This window comes from Ursus maritimus, unplaced genomic scaffold (genome assembly GCF_017311325.1).
Source record: "Ursus maritimus isolate PB19 unplaced genomic scaffold, ASM1731132v1 scaffold_6, whole genome shotgun sequence".
NCBI classification, from domain to species: Eukaryota; Metazoa; Chordata; class Mammalia; order Carnivora; family Ursidae; genus Ursus; species Ursus maritimus.
Genome location: NW_024426774.1, coordinates 64,421,700 through 64,436,171, shown reverse-complemented (window position 1 = coordinate 64,436,171; position 14,472 = coordinate 64,421,700). Strand labels below are relative to the sequence as shown.

At 39.4% G+C, this 14,472-nt stretch overlaps 1 protein-coding gene across 7 annotated transcripts in view; it reads left to right on the top strand.

The window, feature by feature from the left end:
• The window catches only part of ACYP2 (acylphosphatase 2), a 255,891-nt gene that overhangs the window by 84,632 nt on the left and 156,787 nt on the right, over positions 1-14,472 (top strand). For all 7 annotated transcript variants that reach the window (XM_040623481.1, XM_040623480.1, XM_040623484.1 and 4 more), the window contains one exon: positions 13,936-14,072. In XM_040623481.1, coding sequence (XP_040479415.1) covers positions 13,936-14,072 — 137 coding nt within the window. The remainder of the gene's footprint in view (positions 1-13,935; positions 14,073-14,472) is intronic.

Sequence of the window (14,472 nt, the reverse complement as noted above, 5' to 3'; positions counted from 1 at the left end):
TGGAGGATCCTGATGTGGGGCTCGATCCCAGGACTCTGGGATCATGCCCTGAGCTGAAGGCAGACGCTTAATGACTGAGCCACCCAGGAACCCCTGGGGGAGGTTTTTGATCACTGCTACAATCTCTTCATAATTATTCGGTCTGCTTAAATAATCAATTTCTCCCAGTTTCAGTCTTGGTAGTTTATAGGTTTCCAGGAAGGCATCCATTTCTTCCAGGTCGTTTAATTTATTGGCATAAAGCTGTTGATAAAAGTTTCTAATGATCGTTCCTATTTCATTGGTGTTGGTTGTGACCTCTCCTTTTTCATTCATAATTTTATTAATTTGGGTCCTTTCTCTATTCTTTTGAATAAGTTTTGTGAATAAGTCAAGCAGAGAAAGACAATTATCATATGGTTTCACTCATTTATGGAACAGAAGAAGTAGGAAGATTGGTAGGAGAAGAAAGGGAAGAAGAAGGGGGGCGGTAAACAGAAGGGGGAATGAACCATGAGAGACTATGGACTCTGGGAAACAAACTGAGGGCTTCAGAGGGGAGGGGGCTGGGGGAATGGGATAGGCCGGTGATGGGTATTAAGTAGGGCACGTATTGCATGGTGCACTGGGTGTTATATGCAAGTAATGAATCATGGAACTTTACATCAAAAACTAGGGATGTACTGTATGGTGACTAACATAATATAATAAAAAATATTATTAAAAAATCCTATTGGGATTTTTTTTTAATTATATAGAATCTATAGTTGTATTTGGAGAAATTGACATCTTTATGAAAGCAAGTTTTTAATTTGTAAACGTAGTGTATCTCTATTAGGTCTTCATTAAGATCTTTCAATAACTTTTTAAATTATTTTCACAAATAAAAAAAAATGGAACAGAATAGAAAGCCCAGAAATAAACCCAGAATTATATAGTCCATTAATCTTTGATAAAGGTGGAAAGAGTAAACAATGGGATAAACACAGTCTCTTCAACAAATGGTGTTGGGAAAATTGGACATCTACATGCAAAAGAATGAAATGGACCACTTTCTTACACCATATACAAAAATAAACTCAAAATGGATTAAGGGCCAAAATGTGAGACCTGAAACCATAAAAATCCTAGAAGAGAGCAAAGGCAGTTATCTCTTTGACATCCGTCATAACAACATCTTTCTGGATAATATTTCCCGAGGCAAGGGAAACAAAAGCAAAAATAAACTATTAGGACTGCATCAAAATAAAAGCTTCTGCACAGTAAAAGAAACAACCAACAAAACTAAGACAACCTACTGAATGGGAGAAGATATTTGCAAATGACATCTCTGATAAAGGGTTAATATCCAGAATATTTAAAGAATTTATATAACTCAATACACAAAAAAACACACAAAACCCAAACAATCCAATTAAAAAATGGAAGAAGACATGAACAGACATTTCTCCAAAGAAGATATACTGATGGCCAACAGACACTAGAGAAGACGCTCAACATCATTCATCATCAGGGAAATGCAAATTGAAACTACAATGAGATATCGCCTTACACCTGTCAGAATGGCTAAAATCAAAAACTCAACAAACAACAAGTGTTGGTGAGGATGTGGAGAAAAAGGAACCCTTGTGCACTGTTGGTGGGATGCAAACAGGTGCAGCCACTGTGGAAAAATAGGTTCCTCAAAAAATTAAAAATAGAACTACCATATAATGCAATAATCAAACTATGGGTATTTGCCCAAAGAATACAAAAACGGTATTTCGAAGGGATATATGCACCCTATATTTAGTGCAGCATTATGTACAATAGCCAAATTATGGAAGCAACACAAGTATCCATCGGTAGATGGATGGATAAAGAAGAAGTGGTATATATATGCAATGGAATATTATTCAGTCATAAAAAAGAATGAAGTCTTGCCATTGCAACAACATGGATGTATCTAGAGGGTACGATGCTAAGTGAAGTAAGCCAGTTAGAGAAAGACAAATACCATATGGTTTCACTCATACACGGAATTTAAGCAACAAAACAAATGCACAAAAGAAAAAAAAAGAGAGAAACCAAAAAACAGACTCTTAACTACAGAGAACAGTGGGTTACCAGAGGGGAGGTAGGTAGGTAGATGGGTGAAATAGGTGAAGGAGATTAGGAGGGATCTTGATGAGCACTGAGTAATATGCAGAGCTGCTGAATCACTGAAACTTATGTAACTTATGTAACTTATGTACACCGAAACTTATGTAACACTGTATGTTAACTACACCGGAATTAAAATTAAAAGAAACAACAAAGAACGTAAGGTTGAGGAGATTAATATATTTCTCTTTTCTCTATTTTGCTGCATCATTTGCTGCAACTAGTAGAGCTATTTAAAACTATCATCCATTAATGTTTTCTACTAAATTCTGCTGCTATTAGATGACAATCTAGAAACAATGGTTTTTCCCAGAGACAGGTTTTTGTATACACTATTGTATGTAAGTTATGGTAGGAAAGTTCTGGGAGCCATTGTGACTTAGATATAAATCTTCAATGAAAATGAGGCATTTAAAAAATAGGGTCTTAATCCATGGGAAAGTCCAAATTTAAGAAAACACACTTGTAGTTGTTTCAAGACAGACATATAGTTCAGAAACCAACGTGTATCCTGGTATTCACTAGTGCTAACTATTCCTCATCTCTTTGGCATTGCCATGCTAATTTCTTTCTTCCATACTTCTTGCCATTCTCTTGCACTTCATTGTTGCCACCAACTCTTCCTTAAAAGTGTTGCCTAAGACAAATGGATGAGTCAATAGTGGATAAATGGATGGACAGATGTATAGATAGGTGGTAGGATATTAAAACTGAAGTTTTAACCGGAACACCAAAATAAAATAGGCGTGAAATGCCAGAGACAGATTCCCATACGTGGAATTTACAAGGGAGATTTTCTCAAGACTCTTAGACCAAGGACATAAAGAGGTGGGGGAAAAAAAAGTGGGATGATCTTCGAGGAGCCCATGAAAATGACCCATCAGAGAGCCAACCTATTATTTTTTAAAGTACTTTATTTATTATTTATTTGAGAGAGAGAGAGAAAGCACGAGCCAGGGTGGGGGGCAGAGGGAGAGGGAGAACCAGGCACCCCAGCTGAGCAGGGAGCCCAATGCAGGGCTCAAAATCAGGACCCTGGGATCATGACCTGAGCCGAAGGCAGACACTTAAATGACTGAGCCACCCAGGAGTGCCAATGCTAACTTATTAGATATCTGCCAGGCCAGAGAGCATACAGTCTCTCCTCCTACTCCACCCTCCCCAATGCCTTGCAGGGGTCTGAGATTGGCCTGAAAACTGAGGTTGGGGATGGAGGTGGAGGGAGAGAAGCCAACCACGGCCCCCTCTCTCACTGAAGGTTTTCAGTCTGCAATAGGACTGAACTGGGTAGAAAAGAATCCATTCATTCATTCATTCATCCCAATCTCTACACCCAACATGGTGTTTGAATTCACACCCCAACATCAAGAGTGGCAAGCTCTATCAAAATGAGCCAGCCAGGCACACAGGAAGAATCACCTTTAAATGAAGTTCAGAATTCTGTTTGATATCTTGGACTGGAAATTCTAATTATGAATTAAGACTGTGACTTAAAGTGACAATCACTTAAAGTGAGAGTGAACGACCTGTTAATTAAGATTGAACTGAAAAGTTATGGACACAGCCACCGTTTCCATTTCAGATCAGGGGAAAGGTTGTCCCTGCTTAATTCATGGTAAAGAGCACATGGAAGACAGAAGTAAAGTTGTGTTTGATCACACACATCCCTGATGCTCAGCTCCAGTGGTCATGACCTAATTTTCTGTTCTGCCTGCAGTGCCATTATTCTGAGGCCGTGCACCCCACAAGTCGTGCATTCACCTGGCTGCTGAGTGTTAGATGATGGATAGATGAGAAAGCAAGAAAGATAAGATAGTAAGAGAGATTGATAAAGTTAGTTAACAGAACTTCTACTCTAACAATTCTCAGATGTTTCTAGAGATGCCCTGGAATGATGCAAAAAGGGGTTGAGAATGTTCGTCTTATTGCTAGACCATGAACTCCTTGAAACAAAGGACTGGTTCTTAGTCATCTTTACTTCCCAGGGTTTACTTCGATCGCCAGAACACAGAAAGAGCTGACAAACTCTCTAAATGGTTAATGTGCCTTAAGTAACATTACTAGTTAAATCAGTATTGTTGATTTTTTAACTATATATTTAGGTAATATTAATGTTATTGAATTATTACTATTTTTCAATGTGAGAATTTAATCCTCCAGCATATCATTTTAATATGTTCCTCAAACCATAATTTGACACTTTTTTTTTTCACTGAAATGTAACTATAAATCTTTGTACATCTCTGCATCATTGCTTAGTAACTTAATGGAGCCACAAAAAGAGAAAATCCTAGGAATTCTCTTGTTGACATCAAGCCTGATTACACTCTGCTCTCCCCTGTCCTTGCCCCCTTCTGTCCTGCCATTCTTGCCCACGAACCTCTTTTGCAGTCAAACTGGGCTTTGACTGTGTTTCCTGCCTTCCTGACTCATGATTTCCTCCTGCCTAGAGTGCTCTTCCTGTCCCTCTTTGCCTTTAGCCCTCCCTACTCTTGTATCTTAATAGATCCCTCATAACCCTGTCCCATCTTCTCTACAGCGTTGTCCTGGGCCAGCCCAATACACAGGGACATCTTCCTCTGACTCTTGGGGGATCTATCGGGCTACATCACTCAGGAGGCATTAACTTGTTAACTTTTTGTGTGTATTTGCATGATTTGACCATCTGGATTTTGATGTTTTGAGGGTAAGGATTCTGTTTTATGTTATTTTTGTTTGTTTAAAGATTTTTTTTATTACTTAAGTAATATCTACCCCCAACATGGGGCTCGAACGCACAACCCCGAAATCAAGAGTCACATGCTCTACCAACTGAGCCAGCCAGGTGCCCCAATTCCTTTTTAGACAATTTGATTTCCCTCACATGCCTTGGGCATAATAAGAACTGATATAATTTGACTTATTTAGAATTGATTTTTCTACTTTAAAGTAGGCAGAGGAATAGTGCTAATGTTTCTCAAAAGGCAACACTCAGAAAAGGCAGCCGGGAATGATTGAAAGTGTGAATGTTATTATATACCCTGATTAAAATTCTCCAAGCAATTCAAAGTATTTATTGGGTGAATAAATGAATAAAATAAACACTGAATATTGATTTGGTACATATGTAATATAACTATATTGGAGGATGGGGGAAGAATGTGTATATTGGCATGGGGTGCACAGGAAGAAAGCTAAATCTTCATCTTCCATAGTAGTTAGGAAATCGATATATAATTTCTAAAATGGAAAAAATTGAACAAAATAACAGTGTAAATATGTTATTTAGGATCATGGAGGTAAATAACAAAACAGAAAAAAAAAGTACAAAAAAGTGGTTACCTCTGTAGACTTTTTATCTCTTGGGAGCACATCTCACTCTCTTGATTTTAAATAAATACATTCCCAATCCCAGATTTCTCAGTTTCTCTTTCTTTTTATGTCTTTAGGATATGTCCAGCTGGGTAAACAGCTTACAACTTATTTGCTTAAAATCTGAGCTCATCTCTCCCCCTTCTACCATACTGAGAGGTTTCTATAAGTTTGCATCACTCCCAGGGGCATCATTTGTTATTCCTTCCTCTTCTTTTTCTGGACACTCAACAAGTATTTACTGAATGCCTATGATATCTGAGCCGTTGTACTAGATCCTGGATAAGTAAGTAATTGATAAGTAAGCCCTCGCAGTTGAGATGATTCTTCTCCAGTGTTCCTTTGGTCTGCCTGCTTTGTTTTGTTTTAGTTTTTGCAGTCCCTTCCCTAAAACAGATGATAGCTATTGGTTCATTGCCCAGGGAAAACAGAATTATTCATTCTCAGGCTATGAATATAAAAATCTTGGCGTCATCTAGAGGTCAGGTCAGAGAATATGGGCCAGTCAGCAAACATCAGTCAACACTGTTGGGAAACTGTGAAGTATATGTTCAATTGCTGTTGGTGGGTCAGGTGCATCGTGCTGTAAACAACATTTGTATATTTCATTTGTTCATTCAATATTTTTTTATTATCTACTATTTCTAGGAACTGTGAAAGTAATGCAATACACTAGGATCACAACTGAATATAATACACGACCGTTGCATTTTTTCATATATTCCACATGTACTTGTGTGTCTAAGGCAAATAATTGAACATAATGTGATGAGTGTCCTAATAAAGGTATGGAAGAATTGCAATGTGACCATGGGAAGAGAAGAAGCTGATCCTACCTATCAGGAAGAGTCATGGATGGAATGAAGCAAATCGCGAAAGAAAAGTAGAGTCTGGCAAGAGGAAGAGTGTGTGGAGGCATAAGGTCATGAAGGGGGTCTGTCATCTTTGGGCAGGGGCAAGTGACAAGTAGGTGAGGGAGGGGGTGAGGGGGAGTGAACGGAGAAGTAGGAGGGGCCAAGCTGGGAAAAGCCTAAACGTGAAAAGAATTTTAAGCAGTGAAATGAAATGCCTTTTAGAAAGATGTGGTGTGATGTGGGTGGGAGGGGTGTAAGGGAGACTGGAGAAAGGAAGAGCAGTTGCGAGCTTTTTGTAATAGTCCAGGTGAGAAATGATGAGCTCCTGAATAAGGATAGTGACCATGGGGAAGGAGAATGAGAATGACTTTAAAAGCTGCGTAGGAGATAGAATTTACGGAACCTGGTAGATATATAGGGAAGGGAAGCGGAGGTTATGAATCAGGTTTCCAGCACAGGAGCTAGACGGATGAAAGAGGGAGAACAGGTTTATGAGTGAGGGAAAAAAAAATGGATTTCGTTTTGAAGACTTGGAATTTGTGGTCCTAGGGGACAATGGATTAGAGCTTCTTAGAGGCACGTGTGAGTATGTGAGATGTGAAAGAGAGAAGAACAGGGAAGGAAACTACATAGGATAAGGAAGGAATAATGAAGTGATAATGGGCGCCTATCATCAGGAGAGGAAGAGATGTTGGCTTCCTGGAGATCAATCAAGAATACGTTTGGCACCCAGCTGATCCAGGGCATCTCTTCTTTCTTGCCTGCCCAGTTTTGATGGTAAGCAGGCAATGTAGCCAACCTAACCTGAATAGAGCTGGATCCTTAGACTCAGACCCCTCAGGGATGAAGGTCAAGGATTCCCCCCCCTCAACAACTCCAGGCAAGCCATTTAGACGGGCAGAATTGCTAGCTGAGGGAAGGGGAATCCGGAATTGGAAGTAGAGAAGCGAAATGGAGTATCTCAGAAGTGGTTTTGAGAGCACCTGAAGAGGCAAGGGATGTCATCCAACTCACCAACGTTTTCCCAAGTTTCTCCAAACAAAGGAAACAACCAGAAAGCTGAGGGAGATAATTCCAAGTAGAATGGATTTACTATAAGAAGTAAGTGAATCCAAGCGTGGTAGGGGTGGGCTGTGATGGATGCCATGGTGCTCTGCTCACCTCCCGACCCACTTCAGAACCAAACTGTCCAATTCTCCAGTTGCCAGGAGTATTGACTGCTGACAACTTCCCTGCAAGCCATTCTCTGGAGAGAGTCTTAGCTGTCTAATTTTACATCCCCGAGCTCACAAAGACTGCTCAATGGCAGGGTGCAAAGTCCCAGCCGCTTGTTTCAATTCTGAAGGACAGCTCTGAAGGGCTCTTCCTGCCCCAGAGCTCCTGAGACGGGCAGATACTTCTGTTGCAGGTGCCCAGCAGGTCACCTCCTCCTGCAGTTCAGTCCAGCAGCGTTGTCACCAAAGCCTTGCACACAAGTCTCTGCCTCAGAGTCTGGTCCCAGGGAGCCTAACCCGAGACGTGAGGGCAATGCAAATGAGCAAAATCTTCCCTTTTCATAGGGGAAAGTCAGCAAATAATACCTGAAGGCGATCAGATCAATATATAAAGGTGTAAGCATATTATCTAGAGTTAACACAGGCAACCACCAGAAGAACTACAAATAGAGATGAAGACAGTACTGTCCTTGTAAAGTCACTGGGGATTGATCAGTGGGAGGCTTGCTTTTCCTCCTCAGATTTGCTGAATTACCTCATTTCATATCATGTGCAAATAGTACTTTGATTCAAATCTAATTTTAACATAGAAAAGGACTCTTAGAAGCAACGAATTGTAGAGAAGTAGTGGAATGAGGTCAAGAAGTAATGTTCACATTCAGAGGTTTGGAATTCGGATGTTTTGTGTCTGACTAATCTGGTTTAGGTCATTTACTCTTTCAGAGCCTTGGTTTTCTCATCTGGTAAGTGGGAATAATAATAGATATTGAAATAAAAACTACACGGAGTATGGTGAGGTATAAATAAAATAATGAAAGTGAAAATGCTTAATAAAGCCATAAAAAGCCATATTTATATGGGAGAACGGAATACATGTTACTAGCCAGGTACTAGAGAACACAAAAGAGCAGTTAATTCTGGCAGTGGATGAAAGACCTCATGAAGACTGATCTCTTGAAGTTGTCCTGAAGACTGAAAGAGAATTTTGATAGGCAGAGAAGGAGGAGTGAGGAGGAGGGGGATTTTATTTTATTTTATTTTTGAAGTAATCTTCAGTTCCTTTTATCAAGCTAAACCATGGACATAATTAAAAGGTGTCAAGTCAGAAGGGTTTATACTCTCCTTCACCTCCTTCAAGTCTTTGTTCAAATGTCATGCTTTTCAATGAGCCCTTTCCTGAACATGTTATTTTTATCTGTAACCTTGGCCCCACTCTAAATCTCTCTTACCCTACTTTATTCTTTACTCATTGCATGTATCCACTTCTAACATATTACAGCTTATTTATTCTTTCTGTGGGTTTTTTTTTCTTTTTTAATAATCTCTACGTTCAGTGTGGGGCTCGAACTCATGACCCTGAGATCAGGAGTCTGACTGAGCCAGTCAGGCGCTTCTTGTATGTAATTTTGTTGTTGTTGTTGCTCTTTCTTCTCACTGGAATGTGAGCTTTAGTAGGACAGGGATTTTGATTTGTTCTTTTCCTCTCCCAAAAGTGCCTAAACAGTGCCTCATACATTGCAGGGACTCAATGAATATTTATTGAATAAATTAAAAACATAAAACAATCTTTTTAAAACAGATTTTATTTATTTATTTATTTGAGAGACAGAGAAAGAGAGAATGAGTGTGGGGTGAGGGGAGCAGAGGGAGAGGGAGAGGGACAAAGAGATTCCACAATAAGTGTGGAGCCTAACGTGGGGCTCAATCTCATGACCCTGAGATTATGAACTGAGCTGAAATCAAGAGTCAGACGCTTAACTGACTGAGACACCCTGAAATCCCTAGACATAAAGCAATCTTGCTCGTTCCAGTGCTCTCCAAACCCTATCACATTCCTCGGAGACACCTGCTTCATAAATAAATAAATATATAAATAAATAAACAAAGAAAATAGTCTGTTCTTTTGGAAAATTTCAAATATACATATATAAAAGCAGAGAGAATAGTACAGTGAATCCCATGACCCCTGCTTCTATAATTATCAACATTTGGCCAGTCTTGTTTCTCTATCTTGCTATATTTTGGGTGTATGGGAGATTGGCACTGGAGTATTTTAAAGCAAAGCCCAGGCATCATGTTATTTTATGTAGAAATGCTTCACGATGCCTCTAACTACAAAGGTATTTGAAAATGTAACCTCCATGCCATTATTGTACCTAACAAAATTAATGATTTCTTCTATCATCATCTTATATCTGAATCATAATCCAATTTATCTAATTGTTTCAAAATCATTCTAATAAGGATCCCAAAAGAAATCTCCACATTGAATTTGTTTCATCTCCTAAATTTCATTTATTCTATAACTCATTTCTACCCCCGTACCATCGATTTGTTAGAGAAACTAGGTCAGTCATCTTGTGAAATGTCCCATATTCTGGATTTGACTGATTGCTTCCTTGTGGTGTCCTTTAACTTGCTCTCTGGAGGTAACTACTTTTAGCAGTTTCTGTTTTTAGTTCTTTTCGTGATTACCTTGATATCTCTAAATGAGTGTTTCTTGATTTAGACGTCATGATGTGTGCAAATTTAGCTTGCTTGCCCTGCCTCTCTCCTTTGTTGTCTCTCTTCTCCCAACATAATTTTGTCACGAATCTCTATTTCTTTCACCTCTTTAATTTCAGACAATATTCTTGAACCTCTATCTGACATTCCATCAACCAGGAGAGCATCTCTCATTGAGGGTGATCGTGCTTGGATGGGCCCCTTTACCTGTTCTTCTTTCCTTTTATTTCCCAAACTTTGTTGGCAGCAAATCTAGTTTTAAATTTTCTGGCTGGATAACATTCTCTTCTGTAATCACAATTTTGTCTTCTGTGATTTGTCTATTAGTTTATTCTTAAATTGTAAAAATTAAATGCCCACTTACATTATTGTGGCTTTTCAGGCTTAGTTCACTGCAGAGCCAAAAAATACCCTTTGAATTCCTCTTTATGCAGTCAGTGTTAGAACCCCTGTAGCAAAGAATGTCCTCTAGTGTCACATTAAAATAGATTTCTCCTTTTTTTACACTCCACCAATTGCACAAAATCGTGCCACATTTTAACTTGCTTTGTATTTGGTACGTGCCAGGAATGATGTTTGAAACTGGTTTGGATGGACCATTCCATCATCAGCCTATTCATAAGGGACTATTTTTTTGAACCATAATAGAAGAAAGTACCTAGTATTAAAAAAAATAGCCCCTTGTGAATGGGAAATTAGGCTGGAACAGTCAACTCAGACCACAATGGAAGGTCAAGAACACCATGCCAGGAAGTTGGGACTTTGTAGGCCCTAGGAGGCTCTTGAGTGTTTTTAAGGAATGCCAGGTACTTGAGCTAAAGCTCTCTTGGAAGCAATTGTCCAAAGAAGGCAATCCAGCAAGGCAAGGGAATTTCCAAGTTCCACTGGTCACTTCAATAGCACTCCCCACATCAGGGAGCATTGTGGCTCCAGGGCCTCACAGGGCATCCAAAGAACCCACAAGTGGCTCCATGAGAGAGTCAGCATTTGAACCTCTGCAGCCTATCCTGAACCCTAGGTAAGAAGCCCTGATCAGCATCAGCATTCTCTAAGACTGCCTAGAAATTTATGTAACCTTTAAAAACTGATGGATATTTGCGTAGATTCTGATTCCATTTTTTTTACAGTAATAAACAACTTCGCAATGACAATTGTTTTATTCATATTTTTGCATCCCTGTCCTATATTTTCCTTGGGAGAAATTTATAATTGCAGAACGGCTGGGTAATGCATGTGTGATTCTTTCTTTCTTTCTTTTTAAATTATACACTTAACTTCTTATAGCAGTTTTAGGACACAGAAGAATTAAGCAGAAAATATAGAGATCTTCCAATTACCCCCTGCTCCCACAGAGTTCCCCCATTATTAACATCTGACATCAGTGTGGTACATTTGTGGTTACAACAGATGAATGGATATTGATACTTTATTACTAACTGAAGTTCCTATTTTACATCAGGTTTCACTTTTTGTATTGTGCAGGTCTCTGGGTTTTGACAAACGTATGATGCCAGGTATTCACCATTACGGTATCATACAGATGAGTGCCACTACTCTAAAGATCCCTTGTGTTCTGCTGAGTCATCTCTTTCTCCCTCCTCCAAGTATGTGTAATTTTTAAGGCTTGAGGTTCATAGTCAAATAACAAAATGTTTGTATCCAAACACCAGCAGTGTGTGAGAGTTTCTACTTGGGCACATCATCAATAATGCTCAGTATTATTATTATTTTTGATTTTAGGGAAATCAATATCTCAGTTATATTAGGACAAATATAAATAAGATATCAGTGTGTTAGATCTCTTGGTTACAAGGAGAGAGACTTAATACATGCTAGCTTAAGCAAAATAGGGGATTTATTGCCTCGTTCATCTGGATGTTGATTTAGGAACTCAGTTGATGTCAGAAGGGCATGTTCTAGGTGGGGTTCTGTTCCTGCGTAATCTCGGGCAATCCGTTGGATGTCCTGAGGCGATGTCCTTGTCTCTAAAATAGCCCTGCTGTACTTAGTTCTCAGGGTTGCTGTAAGTGTCAAGTGGGAGCTTGTATATAAAAATGTCTTAATAACTGTAAAATGCTACTGCAAATGTAATTTAATGTACTACTGACTCACTCAAAAGGAAACCGAACATATTCAACCAGCAAAATATGTTTTAAGTGCTGAATTATTGACATTTTATTATATTCATCATCATTACCAACCTTTTTTTCCCCATTATCAACCTTTTTAAGACACGATTTTATAAATGGTAGTATGTGTTGTAGTGAGTGCTGTGTATTGTGTAACACTGATGAATCACAGACCTGTACCCCGAAACAAATAATACATTATATGTTAATAATAAAAAAATAAAAATACGAACAGATAACAAAAAAATTTATAAATGGTAGTGAAAAGTAAATCATTTTAGAGATGAAACATTTCCATGTTGCAAAAAAGTTCTCTATGCCCAGGTAATCACCGTCTTCTTGGTAGAACAAGATACCCCTGAGACACATGATCTTTAAATGTGGTTAATTTAAAGGATGCAGTAGATGAGTATACTGTAAACCATGATGCCTCGTACATAGCAGGAGTTCAATCGGCATTTACTGAATTAATTTCTTGTAAGTTTTGCTTTTCCTTTTTTTTAAAAAATGATTTTATTTATTTATTTGACAGAGAGGTCGAGAGAGAACAAGCAGGGAGAGCAGCAGAGAGAAAGGGAGAAGCAGGATCCTCGCTGCGCAGGGAGCCTGCTCCTCAGGACCCTGAGATCATGACCTGAGCTGAAGGCAGACACTGGCTGAGCCACCCAGCACCCCTAAGTTTTGCTTTTCCTATAACATCCATATCTAATAGTAAATCATGGTGAAGATCCTTTCATATTTAAGTGATCTGTTGAGTAAACAGCCCTAACAACACTTAAACTGCTTATCATTTAAGGGTTCAGCATGCACCTAAAAGTATTTTAGAAGTGTGACCCTGAAACAGGAGAGAACTTAGCTGGTACTAACGTTCTTGAAGGTTTGGAATGGTAGTCACAGGCACATGGCCTGCCTTGCCTTGGACAGATGGTAGGTGGCAGCAACAGACCAGAAAATGTAGTTCATCGAAACAACCCGGGCTTTGGAAGGGTTCTTTTTAATTTATTATTTCATTAATTTTCTTTCAAAATAAAATGTACAGCTGCAAAGCAAGTAGGCATCGAAAATAAATGAGCATGATGTAACTAATTTACAGGGTATAGGTTGCCTAAATATGCTATCATCTCTCAACAGCAAGTTATATTACAAAACTCTAGGCTTAGTTTTATTACCATTCCCAGCTTGTTTTTTCCTACACTTTTTATTTCTTCTCTTTGTAAGCACTGAAAATTTTAATGCTTCTTTATTGACAGGAGGGTGGGTGGCATATTTGAACTTTCATTCTGCTTAAACTTTGATCTATTGTGAAGATTTTGTCCCCAGGCATTGCATTGGTCATGGTTCAGTTACAGAAAAAATAATCCATTCTAGACAGTTTAAACAGAAATGGATTTAACACTGGGTATTAAATGGCTTATGGAGTTACTGGGGGAGCTAATGAAAGAGTCTCTGGGTCAGTGGTTCTCAGCCTTAGCTTCGTACCCCAAGCATCTGGGTTGATTTTAAGAATACAGATTCTGGAATCTACCGCAGACATATTGAATCAAAACCCCTGGGGGGGCATGTGTGTGTGTATAATTAGTAAGCTCCCCTGGTGATTCTAATGCGCATAGAGCTGAGAACCACTGTGAGGCTGAGGCTTCGGGATTGACCCTCACTGCAGCACTGGGCCACCAAGGGAGCTACTGATTCTTTTACCATCAGGAAATGTGCTGACTTGAGAGGCTGCTGGCTTTAAAACTGTGTCTCCCCTGCCACCATCAGGAAGCTGCCTGGCTCTGGAAACTGCCACATCCAGGGAATTGTGATTCCAGAACCTGCCACACTTGCTAGGATATTAACTAGTCACATGGATGTCCTGCTTCCTGGTGCCCAAGAAGCTGCTGTCACTGTGACCTCAGGTAACAACATCTCAGAAAAACTAAACTCTCTGACTGTGCTTATCACCGAACCAGCAGCAGATGGCCTCCACCTCACTCATGCCGTCCCTCCACCTCTAGCATTGGTTCTTCTGACGGTTGATCCTCTATCACATAAGGAATCCCAATTGCAAGAATGTCTATGGGATAGAGCTTTAGACTTTCCGGCTCTACAGAACAGGAAAGCAAGCTGGAAAGAGACTGGAATGGATGTGGTACACCAATCCAGTTATCTACCAAGGGCATCATGAAATAGGTTTGTTTTAAGGACAGGTGAACCCTTGATGTCACTAGGCCGGATCTGAGGGTAAATGTGATTTATACCTCCCAGGAAGTAAGCGCGCATGCTTGAGTGTGTGTGTGTGTGTGTGTGTGTGTGTGT